The sequence below is a fragment of the Aptenodytes patagonicus genome, chromosome 24 (genome assembly GCF_965638725.1).
Source record: "Aptenodytes patagonicus chromosome 24, bAptPat1.pri.cur, whole genome shotgun sequence".
NCBI classification, from domain to species: Eukaryota; Metazoa; Chordata; class Aves; order Sphenisciformes; family Spheniscidae; genus Aptenodytes; species Aptenodytes patagonicus.
The window spans coordinates 5,973,016-5,995,122 of record NC_134972.1 but is presented as its reverse complement, the minus strand read 5'-3'; the positions used below and the strand labels follow the sequence as shown (position 1 = coordinate 5,995,122).

Genomic DNA, 22,107 nt, shown 5'->3' with positions numbered 1-22,107 from the left:
ATCCCCATGCCACCCCCGTGCCATCCCCATCCCCGTGCCATCCCCATGCCGTCCCTGTGCCATCCCCATCCCCATGCCATCCCCATGCCGTCCCTGTGCCGTCCCCATTCCCATGCCACCCCCACGCCATCCCCATCCCCGTGCCATCCCCATGCCGTCCCTGTGCCATCCCCATCCCCATGCCACCCCCACGCCATCCCCATCCCCGTGCCACCCCCATGCCGTCCCTGTGCCAACCCCATCTCCATGCCATCTCCATGCCTTTGCCCACCCCGTGGGCATTCCCAGCCCCTTGCCACCCCCAAGCCCGTGCCGTGCCCACACTAACTCTGTGCCAACACTGTCTCCCCACCCTCGCTGCTGCCGTACCTCTGCCATCTTCACGCCCTCACCACCCTTCTGTTCATGCCCACGCTACCCCCCCCGTGCCCACGCTACCCCGTGCCCACGCTGTGCCGCCTCTGTGCCCCATCATCTCTGTGCCCGCGCCATGCCCATGCTGTCCCCATCTATCTTCTTGCCCGCGCCAGGCCCACCCTGTGCCCACGCTGCCTCTGTGCCCACGCCAGGCCCAGGCCCACGCCGTGCCCACGCCACCCCCGTGCCCTTGCGTCTCTCCCATCCCGCACCCAGGCCCTGGCGAATAAAGGGCCGGTGCCGAGTCCTGCGTCTCGCTGCTCTGGGTGCGGTGCCAGCCCTGGGGACGGGGCTGGGGGGGGGGGGGGACACGCAGGCAGGGCTGGGGACAGGAGGGGACACAGACAGGGCAGGGCTATGGCAGCGCAGGAGCCGTGGCGGTGGCAGGAAGGTGTCCCCAGCACCCTGGCGTGATGCCACCCCACACAGCAGCCTGTGGGGCCACCTGTGTCACGAGTGCACCAGGCCTCTGCCCCACGGGGCGATGCCCACTGCCGTACGATGTCCCCAGGGCCTGGCAGAACCCATGGGTGCCAAGGTGACCGGGGAGCCCTGGTCCTTGCGTGAGCACCCAGCCCCAACACGGCTGGGAGAGGTGCGGGGAGATGGCCCGTGGCACCGTCAGAGGTCTCCAGTGTCCCCGCATCCCCAAATCACCCACGTCCCCAAATCCCTGGTGTCCCTGCGTGCCTGCTACCTGCATCCCCAAGGTCCCCTCATCCTGGTGTCCCTGCAGCCTCCGTGTCCACAATGTCCCCTGTGTCCCCACCCCCCTGCTATCTCCACAGTCCCGGCATCCCTGACGTCCTCAGTTGTCCCCAAATCCCCAGCGTCCCCAAAGACACCCCTAAAGCCCCTCTACACGCCCAGGGCCATCCAGAGCCCAGGACCCCCGTCGCTCCCTGCTCATTTCTGCCGGCTGCTGCCTCTGGCTGCTTTTCTGACCGAACCGAACCTCCCTCATTAGACTCAAATAATTAGCGCTGGGGCTAATTATTTATCTAATTATCCCTGCCTCCACTCCCCTCTCTGGAGCATGAGCCTGGTCACGCTGACCCACTGCGAAAACATGCGGCGATTCCCACGCGCGGCTCGGCTTTGCCTTATTAAAAAGATTTCTTGTTAGCGCTTGCGGCCGACGTTAGGAATACGTGAGCTCTGCCCGGCCCCGCGCCAAAACACCGGCATTTCACCCCAATTCATGCCTGGGACCGCACGGCCGGACCCTGCTGCAGCCATCACCAAAGAAAAGCCCTTTTATTGTTGCCGGGAGGGATGGGGACGGGCACAGGAGGAGTGAGCGGGGAGGGGGGGGGAAGGAGCCCACGGGACCCCGGGGGAACGGGCTGGGAGGAGCCGCCGATCCCCCAGCGCCGGGCGGGAGGCGTGGGGGAGCCGGGACCCCCGGCATCTCCAAAGCCCATCCTCTCCTGCTACTTCTAAAGCAACACCGAGGGAAGAAACTCAACAAGGGGGGAAGGTGGCAGCTGGGCTGGGCTCTTCCTTGTTCACAGTGAATTTGGGGTGACGGGGGGGAGGGGGGATCCCACGCTCACAGGTTTTGCTAAGAAAAAAAAAAAAAAACACCAAAAAACCCAAACCACAAACCACCCACTTTGGCCTCGCTGGATCTCCTCCGCAGGGGAGCTTGCTCACACGTGATTTAAATCCCCGCAGCATGGTTTGGGGAGAGGGAAGGGCGGGGAAAACCCCTCCGGTGGGGACAGAAGGGAGGAAAACACAGGGACGCTCGTGGCAGCCCCAGTGGCGAGCTCTTGGGTGCTCGGGGTGGTGGTGGCAACGCTGTGGAGCCAGGTTTTGGCTCTCTAGGTGGTGTTAGACCCTACGAGATGCTAAAAGCAATCCAGTGAGCTTCGTCAGCGAGCTGAAATGGGGAAAGCGGTTTCTCCATCGTGGCCACACCGGTTCTGAGGCCACGGGTCGGAGGGAGCGCGGGGGGAGAGGCAATTTGTTCCCTGAAAATGCCCCATAAGGGATTTGTCATCCCCTCCTTCAGCCCTGAAAGAGAATTCACACTCCAAACCAGAGGGAGGAGGGGGAGATCAGCACTGCAGGGGCTCAGGATGGGATCGGACCCTTCATCCCGACCAAGGGCCAGCTACGGGGGACGGGAGAGGGCGGAGGAGAGCAGCGCCTGGGTCAGCCCTGCTGCGGAGGGAGCAGGGCAATGGCACTTCACTTGGAGAGAGAGAGAAAAAGAAAAAAAAAAAGAAGAAATAAAAGCCACATATCGTTTGGAAGAATCAGGCTGGAGCCAAGTGCTCCCGGGGGGACAGAGCAGCTCTGGTCCCCACAGCCCCCGCCAGCCCCCTTACTCTATCAGTTCCACATAATTGGCTGGGAACATGCCGAAGTGGCCGTCGGGACCGTAGCCGCGCCACCAGCCTTCGTCGATCATCTCGATGTTGGTGATGATGTTCTCCGGATCAAACGAGATCTCGGTGTCATCAGCTGGAACGAGACAGAGCGAGGGAGGGGGTTAAAACCAACCCGACCCCAACCCCCCCCGGAGGTGCTGGGAACCCCCCGCCTGCCTCGGACGTCCCTCCTGCAGGGACACGCTGTGCCAGGCACACAGCCCCCCGCCGGACACCCCCTTGCTTAAAGAAAGGAGTCTGTGACACAGTCAGCTTCCCTGGGGCTGTGTCCTGCTGGAGCCCAAACCCCCCCACCCCCCCCCCCCCCCGAACAGCCGCTTTTCACAGCAGACCGGCGTTTTTATGGATGGAGGAAAGCACGGGCAGCTCAGCCCCGCCGCTGCCGCGAAGGGCCGGGGGTCCAGCAAATTCCAAGATGTGACTATCCGGGTGAAACAGGCCCCGAGGCAGGAGGCAGGGGAGGGGAGACAGGGAGGCGAGTGAGAAACGGATGTTAGGGGGAAAAAAAGAGAAGCCATCAGCTTCCTTCTTTCCTCCTCCAGCTCCAATTTGGGTGGAAGACGCTCTATCTAGCACCCTGCCGTGGGATCGCCCGGCACGATGAGTGATGTCTCCGGTCCAGCTCTCCGGGAACGGACCGGGCCCAGCAAACCCCTGCCCAGCCCAGAGGGAAAGCCAGAGCTCGGCAGGTCTTACCAGCCTGATAGTCGTAGAGCGCCCGCGCACACAGCCCCTTCCCCGTCAGGTCCGGCGGCTGCTGGTACTCAACCGAGTAGTCGTATTTGGCATCGTCAACTTGTTCCTTCGGGAAGGAGAGAGGCAGAAGAGGCGTTACCAGCGCGACCGATGCTGTGCCAGGCAGCTCGTGCTTCGTTAGCCGCAGCAAGGGTCCGCGGTCCGGGGTCTCGCCACCCCAAGGCACGGCACGCGGGGTGCACATCGCCCCGCTCTGCTTCCCGTGGCCCCGCTCGGTTTCCCGGGTGGATCGGGAGGCGTTGCACACCGGGAATTGCAGGAAAAAACAGGGGGAGGGAGGAGTACAACACCGTGCAACACCCAGAGATTTAGATCAGCCCCCCGCCGAGCCTCGGAGAACTGCGTGCAGCAGGTCCCAGATGCCCCCCCGGAATAAAAACGCCGGCTCTGGGGACTCCACGCGTCTCTGCCAGCAGCTAAAGGAGACGAGCGCGCAAACCAGCCTCGCACCGAAGAGCGAAGGCGGCCAGCTCTCCGGTTTGGCTCACAAACCGGCACCGATCCTGCAGCGCCTCCGGCCCGGCAGCCAGCATCACAACCAGAAATACCGAGACCAGCAGCAGACAACCCTTCTGGAAGCCGATCCCTCGGGATCTCCACTGCAGACAGCAGTTCATCACCCCCACGTTTAAGCCTGTTGAAGCTGGACAAGCTCCAACTCCAGTTTTCCAAGCGTTTCTCTCTCATTACTATTTTGAGAACCTGAGCTGGCTGCTTTTTACTTTTCTTTCGTACCGAAAGGCCGAGGCGATCACTCAGCCCATCTCCCGCTCCTTTTGAACGAGCTGGACACTTCCAGACAAAGTCAAGAACGAGAAAATTACGTACGTTTGAAACGCTTATGGTTTTGTGAGGCGGGGGGACACAAGATGGATGAATAGAGGAGAGGAAACCAAACGGCCACCGCGTCTCCAAGGGAAATACTGCAGCATGACACAACCCCGCTATTAGACGCCGGAGAATCTGACGGAGCACGCCAAGAATAGCCGGGCTTTGTCAGCTCCGCTGGTTTTGGACATGCAAAGAAGCAGGAGAAGGAGGAGAAAGCGCTTTGGCAAAGAGGCCGATGAGAGGCTCTCCCCTTGCCCCCTTCCCGGGGCTCCAGGAACGGGGACAGTGACACCAGCTGGAGCACCCCGGGGCACAGGGTGCGGGACGGGCGACGGGGGCTCAGCGCCAGCATCTCTCGGCGTCAGCGCTGGGAAGGGACGCAGCAGCTATCCCCTCGCCGTGAGGATGCGGCGCGAGCGTGTGCGAGCTCTGGGGCTTCTCGGTTTCCTACCGATTTTAGCCCAGGCAGCCGGGCTCTGAGCACCGGCGGGTGCATTTGTACCCAAAGAGACGAGACGCTCGTAAGAGGATTCCAGACTCATCCTAAAAGATGAGACAAAGCCATGCTCTCTCGCATGAGGATCCTGGCCAGCTCTCGGGTGCCCTTTTCCCCCTCCCCGGGGTCCTCTGTCCTCCCTCACGCACCAACCTGAGGCGGTTCTTCATAGATGGCCGAGGGGTCCGGCGGCGGCTCGTACAGATTTGCCTCTTCCGCGTGGGAAGCTGGGACGCTTGAATTGTACGCAGTGTCTTGCCCTGCGGAAGAAACACAAGGTATCTCACCACGATATCCGTCACCAAAACCTCTCCCTGTCCCCTCGTTCATCCAACTCCTGCTCCCGGCTGAAGTGCCACCGAACTTCTGCTGTGAGCTGGATGTCACCCGGGTCTCCTGTCCCGCAGAGGGGATGGGGTCCAGCAAGCACGAACCCAGCCACGGGCCGAGCAGGGGTTTAGGGAACGATAAAAAGGACAACGGAGAGATCCAGGGTCTCCGATGGGGAAGGGAATAAGCTCGCTCCATTTCCCAGCTGCTCCTTGCGGTGAGCACCAAACCTGACGGGGAAGGCTTGGCGCAGAGACCCTGGCCAAGAGCAGCATCTAGTGGTGACTGCAGCCTGGGGACCGCCGGAGCTCGTCCCTGGCCCCCAGCTCGTCCCTGGCCCTCCATCGCTGGGGCGGACAGGACAGAAAGCAGTAACAAGCCGCTCTGAAAGAACCGTTGGTTTTGGTCCACCGCAGAAAATGTTTCTGGCTGAAACATTTTGCTGAGCCCAATCACTCAAAGGGTTTGGTTTTTAACCAGGTACATTTTGGCTTATTTGGGAAAAGGCAGCTTGGAGGTTGTTTCCCAGCTCCCATCTTCCTGAAGCGAAGCTGCGGGGTAGCCTCGGGACCAGTGAGGAGCCCAGTGAGCTGGGGACAAGCCAGCAGGGACGTGAAACCACACAGCCCTTCAAGGACAAGGCAAACACCTCTGTGCCACCCACGGCACGTGGGGAGCCGTTCCGGATACAGCCAGCCCTCCTTCCAGACTTGCTCTTCCCACCCAAACCACCTGAAAGGGGAGAGAGCATCTCGCCACACGCAGAGAAAGCTCTTCGTAGCCCGGCTCCCTCTGCCTGCCTTGCCACCCCAGCCCCGGCGGCGAGGCCGGCGATGCCCGGGCAGGTGGGCACTGCCAGCCCTTGGAGCCCTGCGTCGACGACACGCACGGATCCTCCGGTCTTTACTGGGACGGCGAAACCCAGCCCTGTCTAACTGCTAGAGCTGGCTGCTGTCACCGCGCTCTGCCGCCCAGAGGGAAATCACTGCGTGGGGGTAGAAAGCCTCCTTTGCTGGGTCTGGAAGGCATTTCGGAAAGGTCTGAGTGGGAACCTCAAAGCCCCTGCAGCGGGAGGTCTGGAGAGGGGCTCTGGGGGTGCACGCAGCTGAATTTCAGCCTTTCAGCCAGGAGATGTCCTCATCCCCTCAGCCGCTGAACCTCCTGCTAAGTCTGAGAAGGAAACGAAGGGACCTTCGCACCAGGCAGCAATAACTCTCCTCCTTCCCCAGCCTCAGCATCACGCTCAGCCCTTGTCGTCCCCTCCGGCTGGAGACAAAGCCTGCAGGTTCCTGGCCTAAAGATCCGCTCGCGCTCTGCCGAGGCATGGGAAAACGAAACAGAAACTCGGAGCCTGGCCTCAACACGCCCGATTTTGGGGACCTATTTGGAGAGGCGAGGTGAAAAGCTTCGGTTAGGCAAGGCAACAAAGCCACGCACCTGCTGCGGGGACCGGAGAGGCTGGAGGCGTCCCCCAAGCAGAGGAGGGGGCGAAGGAGGCTGGGGGAACATCCCGGGCAGGAGAGACAGGAGAGGCAGGGCTCGGCACGGAGTTCACCTCCTTCTGCAGGAAAGGGCTGCGAAGCTTGCCTGGAAAAGGAGTCAAACGTGCTGCAGGAGCGGGCGGGCACCGAGGCTTCCAGCCGCACGGCAACAGCCCCATCTCTCCCCAGGAGTTAGTCACCAAAGGGTGTTGTCAGATGCTTTTTTGCCTTAGGAGCCCACTGCTGGGTTATCCTCCTAAGCAGGATTTTCCAGCTCTAATCCTGGTTGTGGAAAACAAGTTTGTTTACCGGTTACAGCAGTAGCTGCAGCCAAGCCAAAAAAAAAAAGACGTAATTTTGGGGAGGAAGAGGAGCTGGAGGACACCGCCACCCAGGTCCTGCTCTCCAGGCTCTCCACGGTGATTTTTCGGAGCCGCCTGGATTTCACAGACATTAGGACCAGCAACTGGGAGAGGCACGATTTCAAACCGGTCGCTGCCAGCCTTCTAAGCCGGCGCGCTTTCCTTTGGCAGAAGGTAACTCCTCGCTGTTATCTCCCCCATCTACGCCTCTGAACGCAAACAAAAGCAAAGCAGGAGAGTTACCAGACAAGCCCTACCCGAGCACAGCAGTGAATAAGCACCAAGACTTGCCAGCCGACCCTTAGCCTGTGGGTTTTATCGGTGCCAGGGCATTTCTCTTCCCTTCCTCCACCGAAAAACATCAAATGCTAACACAAACGAGGGAAATCCCAAGGGATTTCTCACCCTCAGAAATCAGCCTCCCCCCGCGATGTTTAAGCAGCAAGACAGACATTTTCCCACCGTGGGATTTCATCCTGTCCCACTGATGGCTTGCCTACGCAAGAAAGCGCGTTTGCGCTCCTATCGCAAAATGAAAGTGCTTATTCCGAATTAATTCAAGCTACTTTCAAGGAGGTTGAGCTGAGGAGGAGACATTCATCCAGGGATATCACGTGTTCTCAGCGACTTCCTCGGCTACCGTGTCAGCTTTGGTTTTCGCAGCTTCCTGGTTTCTATCTGATAGATCAGGTCGGTCTCCTCTAAAGGGACGCGCTCCTGCTTGGTTCAACCCGTGCAAAAAATCGGGTGGAATTTATGGCAGTCGGGATAGATTGTGACAGTCGCCCCTTTCTGGCATTAATATATTTAGTTTTCATCAAAATAATGAAATTTAAGCTTCAGAAGTGGAGTCAAAGTATGGAAAACTTCCCTCTCGGCTGTTAAAACCTGGCGCAGCCCGCAAGCAAGAGCCTTACCATGAAAAACGTCGCGCGAGCTGGGTGCGAGACATCGCTCTGCCTATGGCAGAGAACACCGGGCGCGATGAGCGCTACCCGTGCTCAGCGAGGGTAACCTCACGGGTAACAGACCCGTCCCGAACACACGCTTTCCCCGTGGGGAGCACTCTCCGCGCACAGATTTACCCAGCGCGGGGAACGGGAACCGGCTCACACTGCCTGACCTGCCGTTAAGCGTTGCACCCGGCGCCGTACCTGGCTGGGAAGGCGTCACCGCGTCCGCCGGCACCGACTTCTCCCTCTGCTTGAAGATGTCCCGGGGGTTCACCGCTCTCTGCGCTATCAGCGAGGCAGCCTCCTGCCAAGGCGAAGAGCGCACAAACCCCGCGGTCAAGGCGCGACCGCCTCGAGGTGGGGAGCAGCACAAGGCGGGGAGCTGAGCCGACGCAGCCCCCCCCCCCCCCCAAGCAAAGCGCTCGGGCTCCTGGCAGCGTACCTGGGCTTTCTCCACCGATTCGCTTCTCTTGAAGCCCTTCCGCTGCCTGGCCTCGTACTCCTCGGCTTGCTCTTTCTGCAGCACAAAAAAGGGTCTGCTACAGCCTCGGCGGGCGCCAAGCCAGCCCCCCTCCTTCCCCATCTAGGCCCACCCTTCCCCATCCAGCCCCAAGGACCGGAGAAACGGGAACAAGGAACAGACACAGCGACGGAGGGTCAATGGGGAGGAAACCCCCTGGATGTGGGGGGGAGACGCGGGAGGTTTGCTGGGCTGAAGATAAGGACTTGGTTTCCTCGCCAGGCTCTTCTCCAGAGTTTTAAACTCTGCTTTCCCCAGAGGCCGCAGCTGGACCGGCCATCGGGGGCACGCGGCCAGCGTGAGCAGAGATATAAAGCGAGATCCAACGAAATCGAAGCCCGTCCAAGGAAATCGAGGATGGAGCAAGAGACCTGGAGGACCAGCTTGTGGCACCTCTCCTGCCAGAGCGCGTCCGTGGGTCTTTCCACATCCCCCACCCGCCGTGACAATGCCTGGGGTGCTCCTCCATCACCCTCCTGCCTCTGCCCACAGCGTGGTCTGCACCACGGCACCCTGTCCCCTCTGTCATGGGGGATGTATGAAGAAACCTTGCCACAGGGGACAACGCCGAAGCTCACCCATTGCTGCTGCTCCCTGTCCCTGTTCTCTGCCTCCTGTTGCTGCTGGAGTCTCCTGCAGTGACACATGACAAATCAGGGTTAACAAACAGGCAGGACGAGCTGTTTGCTCTGCACAGGGCGGCTCTGGGACCTCACCCTGCTGCAGCTACACTGTGCTTCTTTGGGAAGAGCAAAGGAAGGACATTCCCCCTCACCTCCGCGGCCAGATGAGGAGCCACAGGCCACCCCCGGAGCCGCGGAGGGGGCAACAGCAAGGAGAGAGGGGCAGAGTAGCAGGAACTGCTTCAAATAGTGGGACCAAACCGGGGAAATCTCTTCCTTCAGGGGCACGGACAAGAGCATGCAGCACGGAGGGGCCGGGCAGACTTCCCCATCCGAGCTCAAAACAGGAAGGCAGTGCCCGCCGCTGCTCGCAGAAGTGAGCTCCACCACCTAACAAGGCTCCCTGGGGTCACGCCGGGCTTGGAGAGGAAGGAAATCAGCAGAGAGAGCACAATGCCGATCCCCACGCGCGCCGCCTCCTCTCTGCAGGGCTCAGAGCCCTCCACCAGCCAGCCTGGACCTCCGGCACCCCCTGAACGGTGGCCACAGGTTTCAGTGACATGCTCCAGAAGCAGCCTGCAAGGGGGGGGACTTGGTCCTGGGGCAGGACCCGCGAGCAGGGAGACCCACGGATGATGCTGGACAAGCAGCCAAGCTTGTCAGCAGTTTGGCCAGGGAGAAGATGCTCTCTTCACCCCAGGGGCTTGCTGGGGGACACCCAGCCGGAGCAGACCACAGGTCAGCCAGATCAGCTGGGCCAAACCTCTGCCACCGTTCCAGGAAGGTGAGCGAAGGCAAACGCAACCCATTCCCGCATCGGCAGGAGCAGACCGACGCTCGGGTTGCACGACCTGCTGGGGGCTACCAGGAGGATTGGACCCGCGGATCGCAGTGCCCGAGGGCAGCGTGCCGCGGGGGTGGCCGGGCTGAGCCTGCCCCAGCGCGAGCCGAGGCAGATCCCCTCCACAGCTGCTGCCTTAAAAGAGGTTTCCTGGAATTGCAGCGATTGCAGCAGCAGGGAATGCATGGACACGATCTGCCGCTCCCTCCCGCGCAGGGGCTGGAGCGGGGACAGCAGCTCGGAAGAGGTGGTGACAAGGGCACACAGCACCACCGAGAGCAAGGCCAAAGAGATCCCAGAGAGCGGGACGGGCTCCGGGAATCATTACAAATGCTCGTCAGCGGCAGGGACTCACTTCTGGGCTTCGATTTCGTTGGATCTCGCTTTATATCTCTGTTCTCGCCCCGCCGCTTCCTGCAGCTCCCGCTCCCGACGCTCTCTCTCTAGCCGCTGCCGCTCCTCCTCCGCCCTCCTCTTCTCCTCCAGCCGGCGGTTTTCTTCATCTTTCTGACGGGAGACGTGCAACAAGTCGTGGGTTTAATCCTGCCAGCTCTGAGAAACCCCCCAGCTCTTTGCACACCACGCTGCGCCACCAGCCAGCATGGTGGATCTCCTGGCAGCTCCCAAGGCGCGCGACACCCGTAACGCTTCCGCGGCCTGAAGGTTCACCCGCTATTGCTAAACCACTGTAAAACCCCGGTGTAAAACAACCTGGATGGGAAGCAAATACAGAGCAGGCTTGCCCTGCTGTTCAGCCTTGGAGAGCTGCCTTCACGAAGGTCAGAAACCAGCCCCCTCACCCCGATGGAGTTTGCCATCCTCAGGGAGCCGGGCCGCAGCCCAGCCCTCTCCCCCTGCGCCCGCCCCAGCAGCCCGGAGCCAAATTAGGATGAGATAAAAAGCATCTCGCTCTTCAAGACTAATTTCCTCCTCCCCTTGCGCCTCGAGGCAGCAGGACCTCTGCGGCCAGCCCAGCTCTGCGCTGCTTTCCGACCTCCCGACCCGTCCATCATTCCCCCCCCCCCTTTGCCAGAGGTCTGGATCCCTGACTCTGGCCAGGAGAGCCCAGGTTAGAGAGGGAAGATGCAGACGAAGAGAAATCTCCAGCTACATCCAAATGCCTCGTCCTACTCGTGCCTGGCTGCTGAAGAGAAGCGGCAGCACTCACCTCAGCTTTGGCCCAGAAATTATCTTTATTGACTCTCTTGATTTCGGACATTGCATTCGTCTTCTGGTAGACAGAGCCCTGGGGGGAGGCAGAAGGCAGCACGCGTGAGCGGTAGTCACTGAGCCATCACAATTTTTGCATTCCTCTGCAGGAATTTGTCCCCGCAGCTCTCTGGCAGCTTTCTCCTGCTGCCAGGGGACCAGCCAGACCCTCTTTGCCTTCCCCTGGCAGAGGGCACCCAGCCCCACGCGGCCACGGGCCAGCAGGCTGGGTTGAGAGGGTCAACGGAAGATATTTGGCGTGAAGAATAAAAAAAAAAAAAAAAAAAAAAAAAAAGAGACACTTCGTGAGAGAATACAACAGCAAAACAAGTACGGTCCCACGTTCAGCACACTCCGCGACTTTTTAGAAATTACTATAACTTGATGCTTTGCCCTAGACTTTAAAGAAGGGCTGGCTGAAGCCCAACGATGCGCACGTTGCCAAAAACGGGGACTTCCAGCCCGCTTTTCCTCTTGCCTCAAGCAAAAATCAGGTTGCTGAAACACTGCAGAGCCCAGGCTGGAACAGCCAGCAAAGAAGTGACCGGGACACATGGGAACCTGGCACTGCCACACCAAAGCGGGGCCAGGGGGAGAGCGAGGGTCTTGCACAGCTCAGGTTTGCTCTTTACCCACATCTCGGAGCAGGGTCAAGCGATTTAAAAGACGTGTAGATGAGGCGCTGAGGGACATGGTTTAGTGGGCATGGTGGTGTTGGGTTGACGGTTGGACTCGATGATCTTAGAGGTCTTTTCCAACCTCAATGATTCTGTGATTCTATGATTCAGAGTCGGAGAGCGTGTGCAGGTGAGCTGCTCCTTTGTACGGCTGAGAAACCTCACTTGCTTGGGGTGTGTGCTAAAAAAACCACCTTCCTACAGAACATTTCCACATAGGCAGAAAGGAAGTTGCTGAGATCTCTGGCCTCGACACTTCACAGCACCGGAGGAAGCCTCGGTTTTCGTCTGCAAGCAGGTCAAAACGCCGCTGCGCCAACACGCCTTGTTCCCCGTCCCTCGGCTGCACCGCAGCTTCGGGGAAGCCCCAGGCCTCGCAGATACTCTGCAAACTTGAAAAGCTGGAGCTTTTGTGCCTCTAAAAACCTGAATAGAACTGGGGGGAATCAGTCCTGCTTAAAAACACGGTTGGGCCTATGGAGAGGAGAGCTTAGGCCTTCTGTTTGCTGCGAGGACATCTCGGCTCTGCCACCACCCCGTGCTCTTGCCCTGATTCACTCCGCAACGAGCCAGAGAGAGGAACCGGCCCCGGGCAAAATCATCGGTGCTTCCACGGCCAGGCCAAAGCACGGGGAACCCCTTCCACCGCGGGGTGACAGCGGTCCCAGACTCTGCCCCTGCCCAACTGTGAGCCCAGGGGGACCAGAAAGCCCCCACGGGGCGAACTCACCACGGGAGCTTGAGGGCCTGAGTCCTGGAACTTGCTGCTCTCCTTGTGGAAGTTGTAGTTGGCCCCAGAGGCCTTGGCAACCTTCTCCATGATGAGTTCAGGCTCCACGTCCTCCTCCGCGCGCGCGTTGATGGTGACATGAGCCCCCTGAGCAGGGAGAAAGCCAGCACAGGAGTGAGAGGGCGACTCCAGGGGCCACTAAACCCACCACGCGGCTTCGACGGGTCCTGTCTGCGCTCCCGGAGCTCCCAAGGGAAGGAAAAGGGCTCAGGTGACAAAGGGAGGTCACCGGCCACTCTAAGATAACAAAAAGCTGGGAAAGCAAATGCTTGCGAGGGAGAGAGAGGCTTGTTTTCGCCTCCCCTGCGGTCTCCAGAGCTGTTTCCGACTGCAAGAGGTTTGTGTTGCGAATCAGCCTCTGAAACGCACACCTGGGTTATGCACCGCAGGGACTATCAAGTGCCGGGGCAGCGCTCCCCAGCCTCTCCCGGCCACGGTCCCGCCTGCAAACAGACGTCCCTGCGCCGCCCCGTGAGCCACACAGGGTGCGGGTTCCCTAACCCGGGGCCCACCGATCCGGGGAGGACGCAACGAAAAGAGGACCAGACCTTTAGGAAGTTTGCTACAGTGCTGACGTGGTTGGCGCAGGCTCCTTTTCTCACGTCGTTCACGCCTTCCCCGGTCTGCAAAGAGAAACCATCGGCAGCTGCTTACCCGAGAGTCCCATCCCAGGCTGTTTTTATAGCAGCAGCACCTTGATCTAAGCCTGTAAAATCATCCACGCTGGCCACGGTGAGGGCTTCACCGGGGCTTACTGCGTGGAAAAAGACCCCGCTCTGCAGCGAGCACTGCTCAGAGGGACACGGCGAGCCCCCTGCCCAGGGACAACGGCCACGCCGTGAGGCCTCCAAGGCTCCAGCGGATCCTCACGTGCTTCATTCAACCCATCCTAGATGGGTTCAGAGCCGTTTACCAGCAGCATCGCTGCCAGCCGAGCGAGCTACATGGCCAAAGAGACGCAACGGGGAAGTGAATCCTCCCAGCCCCTGGTCGCCTGTGTCCACGGGGTTTGGACTACGCACCCACAGCGGTGGGCACGGTACGCCCTCGGTATTGCAGCCTGGCGGATATTCAACACGTTGGCTGCCGAGCGTTCGGCAACGACGCTTCGAGAGAGAATCGAAGGGAGAAACAGTCATTTATTTCCACCGGGTCCCTCCCAGGTCCCCGCTCACCCAGTTGACGAGGACGTATTTGGGCAGGCCGGAGTTGGGATCCTTCACCCTACAGAAGGCGTACATCACCTTCCCGCTGTTGAGCTCCTCCACCATCTCCTCCAGGCCACCATCTGTCCCGGGAGAGAAACGAGAGGGCGTGAGACAAGCAGATCACGTACACGTGGTGGGAATGGCCGAGCCTGCAAGAGGCTGTTTGTTTCCTGGAGATTATTCCCGTTAGATTTGGAGTTGTCCTACACCGAGAGTATTTCGGACCCCTCGCGTTTGCCCTAGTCCTTCCGTTACCTGCTCGTTTGCGCAGGAGCCGAGCCTCAGCCCGCTCTCACCCACGCCCCCGTCCCCAGCAGCCTTTGCCGCCAGAGTTTCTCTTCCTCAGACCTTCGCTGCGACAAGCACAACTCCACGTACGGAAAAAGATCCCGGGTCCGTAACGCAAACCAAAGTGATGACAGAGAAGGGAAAGGAGGTGCCCACGTGCCCCAGACTAATCAGAGGCCTTCACCAGAGCGGGCAGCTGCAAACTCTGCCCACGGGCACGAAACCGCGCTGCGAGGTCTCCGGCGAGCACCTCCGCCGTCGGAAAACAGCTGGACGGGAGATGGGAAAGGTCCCAAGAAGCGGCGGAGGAACTGGCTACGCCTCGTTCCCGCCCCACCTTCTAAGTCCGGCGGCGGCTGTGATGAGCCCCTGCTTCGTCAAATGGGAAGTAGAGAAGAAACCGAGAAGCTGGTGCAAGGTAAGGTCACGCTTGCCAACCGCAGGAGGAAACTCCTGCCCTCGTGCTTTCCTCGCTGGTGTTAAACCCACAGGGCCCCTCCAGGCAGGTCTTTGCAGGGGCTGCTCTCAGCTACGAGCTTGGGGACGAAGGAGGAGAGCCCACCTCTGCACAGAGGGAAAAAAAAAACCGTGCAAGGCTCAGCGGAGGGGTCGCGCGAGACGGGCGAGAGTGATGGAAAGCGCTACGTCGCCCCACGGACCGCAGCATCGCTCTTGCTAAAAGCGTATGCCAAAAAACTGCCAGAAAAGGAGGAGAAACGCAAAAACATGTGCTCTCATTTCAAAAAAATTCCCACAGACCACGATTCCTCCTACTTTGGTTTGTCTGACCCCTGAAAAGCGGAAAACGAGCTACTGCTTACCATCAAACACCGGCAGCAACTGCACAGCCGAGCCTGTTTTGCTCTGCACTGCAGCAGGACCCGAGATCATTTTCTTCTCTGCTATTAAATATTTACGCTTTGGGTCTAAATTTGGCGCAGCGGTTTCCAAGCCCGGCAGAAAAGTTTAAGGCTGGAAGTCTGAAGCCGGTCGGCCGACGGGAGCCCTTGCCGGGCGCCGGGAGGGCCCCGCGGGCTGCGTGTTTGCCGGGTCAATGTTTAACGCCGCAGTGGCGGGCATGGAAGGACACAAAGGGAAGTGCTGGGAGGAGCAGAGCTCTGCGGAGAGGTCGGGGCTCCGGTAACAGGGAGCGGCAGAGTTACACTGCGCCTAACTAAGCAGGGTCCAGCATAAAAACCACACGGGACTTTGAATTTACACACAAGCAGCTAACACCTGCGCGAGCCCTAAATTCCGATCTCCCTTCCATACAACCCTGACTCTTCGACAGCGGCAAATCTGCGCCTCAGCCCCACCGACAGTCCCCCGCAGCCGCTCTCTAGCGCGGATCCGGTGCTCAGGCACTCACATCCTCTGCAGCCTCCCCAAGGCTCCCCGCAGCCCTCGTCCGCAGCTCGGCAAGAGCTTTTGCTGAACAAAAGGCCCCAGCACCAAACCACCCGCGACGCGGGCTTCGCCGAACCCTGCCAAGCTGCCCAGAAACGTCTCACCCGACCACGGTCACCGAGAGCTTCGTGGGTTGTGAGAAACACTTGCAAATGAGAAAGGCAGCCGGCGAGGGAACGCAGCGGAGCGCCGGAGGATGCAAATCTAGAGAGCGGAGAAACCTGCCTGGATGCATCGCTTTCTACCAGCTTCAGCTTTGCACCAAGAAGCATTTGTGTGGGAATCGGCAGCCGGATTAAAAAAAATTTAAAAAAAGTCCCACGAAGCAGAGAACCGAAGAAAGAAGAGGCACTTCAGCAGCAGCAAGCTGGAATCGCCAGCCTGAGGAAGCCGGCTTGGAAGCACTTCGTGGTCCTTCCTTCATCTTGCGCTGCGGCCGGCTGGGCTCTAAAATACTTCAGGATTGCAAAGAGGTACAAGGACCCGAACTTTGGATCCTTCGGAAAAGAGGAAAACGAAAGGGAAGGAGAAGGCAGAGCCACGCGTGCGCCTCTCCCGCCCGCCGCTGAGACTCTTCTCTATTTCCCTCGCTCAGAAACGGCACCAAACACCCCGGTGCTCCCAGATGTGCGCTCTCGCCCTTGTCCCGCCGCCGAGGCCATCCCCCCGGGCCAGCGCCGTGGGGCGAGAACGGGCTCAGGGATTTAAAAAAAAAAAAACCATCACCCTTTACTGAGGGGCGAGGGAGCGAGCACCGTTTCCACCGCTGGAGCCATTCCAGGCAGAGGCTGGATGCCACCAGAAGCACCGAGCGACAAAAGCCGGCCAGACCTCGTGAGCTGAGCCCTGCGAACTACCCCCAGGCTCGGCCGGCGGCGCCAGGCGAGGTGGGGGGGGGGGGGGGGGGGACACGGTCCCTAACACGCTCACCTCCGGAGCCGGCCACTCGCAGGTCGTTGCTGTTGCCTTCGTAGGTGAACAGAGCCCTAAAATAAAGCCAGAAGCGGAGGATTTACCCAGCCCGGTGAGAAACGCTCGCCCCAAACCTCACACCCCGTCAGCATCTCTTCTTCTGCACCGACTCCTCTGGACCCTCTGCGGCGCACCCCGAAACACTCCCCCGTGCCCACGGTACCCATCCAGGGCGTCCGCACACCCCGATACCCCCGATGCACACAGCTCCATAGGGCCCCCCACCCCACACACCTCCCGCCCCACATCCCAGGTACTTCCTGATCCCCCCTATGCACCCCACACCCCTGATCTCCCCAAAACACCCCACACCCACCCCACAGACGCCCCCCACTCCCTGGTTGCTACATATCCCACCCCCACACCCCCCGCTTCCCCTACACACCCCACACTTCCACTCCAGACACCCCCACACCTCGGATCCCTCCTATACACCCCACACCCCCCCCCCCAGACACCCCCACACCCTCTAATTGGCACCCTGGGGTGCCACATCCCCACCCTGACACCGGCCCAGCCCTAAATCTTCCCCTATACACCCCCCAGACCCCCCCACCCCACCCCAGACAGCCCCACAGCCCTGACCTCCTCTATACCACCCCCACCCATCCCCGTTTCGCTTTTAACCCCCCCATCCCCCCCCCTCATGCCCCCAGATCCCCCCTATACACCCCAGCCCCCCCTCCCAGCCCCCCCCAGACATCCTTGATCCCCCCTGTATAACCCACACCCCCACATACCCCCTACACAACCCCCTCCCCGGCACCCCCCACTCCCTGACACCCCCCCCCCCCCCCCCGCGCCCCCCATCCATCCCGGCACCCCCCCAGTCTTCCCTTGCAGACCCTCCCCCCACCCCCCCCGGGCCCATCCCCCACCCCCACCCCCACCCCCCGCCCCTCACCAGTCGGTGGGGCTCCCCGCCGCCACCACCCGCCCGTAGGCCTCCTGCAGCGCCCGCCCGTTCTTGCTGAGGTTCAGCGCCATGGCAGCGCCCGCTCCCGGCCCGCCCCGCGCCGCCACCGCCGCCCGGCCCGCCCCGGACCCGCCCACCGCCCCACCGACCGCCCCGGGTCCGCCCACCGCCCCACCGACCGCCCCACCGACCGCCCCGGACCCGCCCACCGCCCCACCGACCGCCCCGGGCCCGCCCGCCGGCGCTACCGGGCCCGCCCCACCGCCGGCCCGCCCCGCCTCACCGACTGCCCCGCCCCGGAAACGCCCCGGCACTCCCCGCCCCGGAAAAGCCACGCCCCCGGGCCGCCACGCCACGCCCCCGGGCCGCCACGCCACGCCTCCAGACGGCTACGCCACGCCCCCGGGTCGCCACGCCGCGCCCCTGAGGGGCCTCGCCCCTCCCCCTAGCCTCCACGCCACGCCTTCGGGCCGCCAAGCCGCGCCCCCAAATCGCCACGCCACACCCCCGCAGCGTCGCGCCCCTAGATTGCCCCGCCCCGCCCCGGGAACTCCCCGCCCCTGGACCGCCCCATAACGGCCCCGCCCCAGAAGTGCCCCGCCCACGCCCCGCCCCGCGCGGGGACCGCCCCCCCCCCCCGCCCGGCTCACCCCAGAACCGGCACCCGCCGAGCCCGGCCCCGCGCGGGGCGGTTCTGGGGGTCCCCCATCCCAGGGTGGCCCTTGGGGTCCCCTGTCCCAGTGCGGCCGGGGGGGGTCCCCACAACCCAGCGTGGCCCCGCATCCCGCACCCCGAGACACCCAGACAACACCCCCACGTGGCCCCCGTGGCCCTCCCCCCCCAGACTTCCAGGGGGTCCAACGCAGCCCCCCCAAAGGCAGCCCTGCCGCCCTCTCCCCCAGGCCGAGAAAAGCTGGATTTCTGCCGGTTCCCCCCGTTTCCCCGCCCGGCGAGCGGGAGGGGACCGGGGGGGTCTCCGAGCGTTGCAGCAGCTTTGAGCCCGGAGCTTTTTGGGGTGCGAATGCGCCTCGATTTTACCCCAAACCATCAAAATTCTGCTTTTTTTTTTCGGGAAACGCGTGAGTTTGGGGTTCAGAAAGGGGGTTATTTTTGCAGGACAGAGGTTTTCCCGTGCTGGGCATGGGGGGGATCCCCTCTCCTCTGCCCCCCCGAAGAGTCCCCCCAAAAATTAGGTGCCCTGCGCCCCTCACCCCCTCCGTGCCTCAGTTTCCCTGCTCGGAGCAGGGCACTGAGACCCCCCCCCCATTTACTTTGCAAATTCCGGGGGAGGGGGGAGAGGGGGAGAGCTCGTCCCCCAAGCTGTGCCAGCCCTCCCTTGGGCACAAGAAACCCCAGGGGGGGGCTCGGGTTGAGGGGGCAGGAGGTGGCCGGGGTGGGGGACAGGAGGTGGCCTCATCCTGCCCTCGGGGCGGGGGGGGGGGGGGGGTGCTGCTGCCAACCCCGCCTGGCTGCAGAGCTCGATGCCCCCCAGCATGTGCTAATGGGCCATTTGCAGATCGTGTTCCCCCTCCCCCCCCCCGGGACACCCCCCAGCCCCCCCCCCCCCCCCCGCGGAGCCCAGCCCCGAGCCAGCTGCCAACCTCTGGCTGGAGCCGTGTTGCCCCCCGGGTGGGGAGTGGGGTGCTCGGGGGATTTTTGGGGTGTCCTTCCCAGCTGCACACACCCACCCCCCCCCCCCATGGGCCCCCCTTTCCCTGCCCCATAGCGGGCTTCGCTCCTAGCTCTTCCTCCAAGTCTTCCTCCGCATTCGGGGTCACGCTAAAGTGGGACAAGCGGGGGGGGGGGGGACGGGACGTGGAGGCAGGAGGGTCTCCCCCCAAAAAATCCGGCAGCGTTTCACCCCCATCCCGCCGGCCTCGGGGGGCAACAGGGGAAAAACCCACCTGTGAGCCGTCACCATCATCCACCGGCAAAATAACCCGGGGGCCGAGCTCCCGCCGCCCCGGCCTCCCCGGGAGGGTGAGGTTGGGTTTAATGAGCCCCCCTGGGACCCCCCGTTTGTCCCCAGCGAGGGTGACGGTGACGGTGTTGTGCCGGGGTTTGTCTCCTTGGGGCTTCAGGGGCTGGCGACAGGGAGGGGGGGACACCCACCCCCCTTCCACCACCTCCCCAGCCCCCAGGGGCAAAGGGAGTGGGGGGGGGGGGGGGAGTGCAGAGGTGGGATGGGGGTGGGAGAGGGTGGATGGGGCGGTCAAGGGTCCTGGGGTGGCTGAGGGTCCCAGGGTGGCCAAGGGTCTCAGGGTGGCTGAGGGTCCCAGGGTGGCCGAGGGTCCTGGGGTGGCTGTAGGTCCTGGGGCTGCCAAGGGTCCTGGGATGCCTGAGGGTCCCAGGGTGGCCAAGGGTCTCAGGGTGGCTGAGGGTCCAGGGGCAGCCGAAGGTCCTGGGGTACCTGAGGGTCCCGGGGTTTCCAAGGTTCCTGGGCTGGCCGAGGGTGGTGGGTTGTCCAAGGGTCCCAGGGTGGCTGAAGGTCCTGGGGTGGCCAAGGGTCCTGGAGCAGCTGGGGCTCCTGGGGGAGCTGAGGCTCCCATGGTGGCCGAGAGTCCCGTGGTGGCTGAAGGTCCTGGGGTGTCTGACGGTCCCACCTTACACCCTCCCAGCTGCAGCACCTCGCTGGCCAGACTCATTTCCAACCGTAGCACCTGCGGCAGCGTTCCCCCCGCCTCCTCCCCGCTGTCCCCACTCCGGAGACTCATTTTGCCAACACGCCGTCCCCGGCTCTTCCAAACTCTGCTCCCTCCTCCATCCCCTCGTGGTGCCTTTGGGATGCCACTGCCAGGATCCCAGCAGCTTTTAACACCGGGACATGCCGGGGCGAAGGCCGGGTGACGGGATCTGACCTAGGGGCACACGTAAGCGCCTGTAATTGCTTTTCAGTTTGGGCTGCGCAGCAGCAAAACATCGTGTGAGACGGTTTCAAAGGGCTCCCATCCCGCCACCGTCCCCTCCATCTCGCGGGCCTCCCATCCCGCCATCATCCCCTCCATCTCGCGGGCCTCCCATCCCGCCATCGTCCCCTCCATCTCGCGGGCCTCCCATCCCGCCACCGTCCCCTCCATCTCGCGGGCCTCCCATCCCGCCACCGTCCCCTCCATCTCGCGGGCCTCCCATCCCGCCACCGTCCCCTCCATCTCGCGGGCCTCCCATCCCGCCACCGTCCCCTCCATCTCGCGGGCCTCCCATCCCGCCTGCCCAGCCAGGATGCTCTTAATTATCGCATAACGGGACACGGGGCGTCTTGGGAACATCTTGGGAAATGAGTTGCCATGAGGTTTTGCCTCCAGAGCACCAGTTGCCTTCTGATGGTGACCTTCAAACCCATCGTAGAGGCTCTCCTGGGTTTGTAGGACGTGCAAAAAGCCTTGGGAAAGACCCCAAAACCGCAGCGCTGCCAGCTCCCGTGTTTTTACCTGGGGGTCCTGCAAAGCTGGGGGTCACCTGGGGAGCGCTGGGCGGCATGGGATGGTCACCCTCCACATGTCCCATGCCAGGAACCAGCCACCTCCTCGCTCCTTCGTGGACTCATGCCGCCGCGTTATTTATCTCCTGGCCGGGAGAATGTCGGGGAAAAATAACGCTTTAAGTGATTATTTATATTTTTTAGCAGGCCGGGGCTCGCGCAGCCCCCCGAACACATGGGAGGGGCTCCATCTACCCCTAAACACGGAGCAAGGAGCCGCCTGGGAAGGGGCAGATGTGAACTCCCCATTCAGCACATGGATGGAAGTGTTAATTAAAAGCAGGGTAATAAAACATCTGGAGGACTGGGAGCTGGGAAGGGCCGGCCGGCACGATACCCTGCAGCTGCCTCTCGCTGTTCCTTGAGAAACTTGGGCAGGGGGGACCGGGGTCACCAGTTATTTAGATGTTACAAAAGCCTTTTCATGAAGTATTTCAGGCAAAGCAACTGAAGAACCTTTGTGGAGCGGAGCGAGGGGCTGGTGGCCCGGCGGGGAGGGGTGGGGAGAGGCTTGTGGCCCCCGGGGACCAGGGATTCGGGGACTCTCCTCGATGTCCGGTGAAACGGGGAGGTGGCAAGTCCGGCCGGAGATGGGGGTTCACGGTCAGGCTGCGGGTGTTGGGATGGGATGAAGCCAATTGCTTGGAGATGCTGGATGAAGCCCCCTTTGGTGCCATCCCGGCAGCCTCTTGTGTGACGGGCAGTAGGGTGAGCACCCGTCCCACCCGCGTGTCCCCGTCACGGGGGGATGAGCCCACCCTGCGAGAAAAAGGGTGGAAAAAGGGTTTTCCAATGGGGTCTGTCCTCCAGGCTGGCTTGGAGCTAAACGGGCCCCATGGTGGCACCCTGCTCCCGGCGTGGGGCGGGGTGCGGAGCCTTCTCTGAGCATCCCACTGATGTGGGTGACGGGGACACGCTGGTGGGATGGGGCCACCTGGGCAGATTGGGGACACTCAGGTATGGCGGGACACACGGGTGGGATGGGGCCGCCTCAGTGGGATGGGGCCACCCTGGAGGGACAGGGTCACGCTGGGTGGGATGGGGGTTCTCCTGTTACATGGGGGCACCCAAATGGGATAGGGGTGCCCCCGCAGGAGAGGGACACCCTGGTAGGATGGGGGCACCCCTGGGTGGGACAGGGGCACCCGGATGG

At 62.1% G+C, this 22,107-nt stretch overlaps 1 protein-coding gene across 2 annotated transcripts; it reads right to left on the bottom strand.

The window, feature by feature from the left end:
- Positions 1 to 1,655: 1,655 nt before the first annotated feature.
- DBNL (drebrin like) lies at positions 1,656 to 17,547 on the bottom strand. 2 transcript variants are annotated; one of them, XM_076358848.1, is made up of 14 exons: positions 17,465 to 17,547; positions 16,519 to 16,574; positions 13,861 to 13,973; positions 13,234 to 13,308; positions 12,626 to 12,772; positions 11,178 to 11,255; positions 10,365 to 10,516; positions 9,124 to 9,178; positions 8,468 to 8,542; positions 8,227 to 8,329; positions 6,667 to 6,816; positions 5,053 to 5,159; positions 3,513 to 3,618; positions 1,656 to 2,889 (listed from the first exon to the last, which is right to left on the bottom strand). In XM_076358848.1, exons 1-14 carry the CDS (start codon positions 17,545 to 17,547, stop codon positions 2,750 to 2,752), a joined length of 1,440 nt encoding a protein of 479 aa, XP_076214963.1. In that variant the 3' UTR covers positions 1,656 to 2,749. The 2 variants fall into 2 exon arrangements, with proteins under 2 accessions (XP_076214963.1, XP_076214964.1); XM_076358849.1 differs by lacking the exon at positions 6,667 to 6,816.
- Between the last annotated feature and the right edge of the window lie 4,560 nt (positions 17,548 to 22,107).

Excerpts from the sequence above, each read along its gene's own strand:
- DBNL (XM_076358848.1), bottom strand. The coding sequence starts at position 17,547 with ATGGCGCTGAACCTCAGCAAGAACGGGCGGGCGCTGCAGGAGGCCTAC. Across the intron at positions 16,575-17,464 it reads GCGGGGAGCCCCACCGACTG|GGCTCTGTTCACCTACGAAG; the intron begins GTGAGGGGCGGG and ends GCTTTATTTTAG. Across the intron at positions 6,817-8,226 it reads GGTGACGCCTTCCCAGCCAG|GCAAGCTTCGCAGCCCTTTC; the intron begins GTACGGCGCCGG and ends CTCCTTTTCCAG.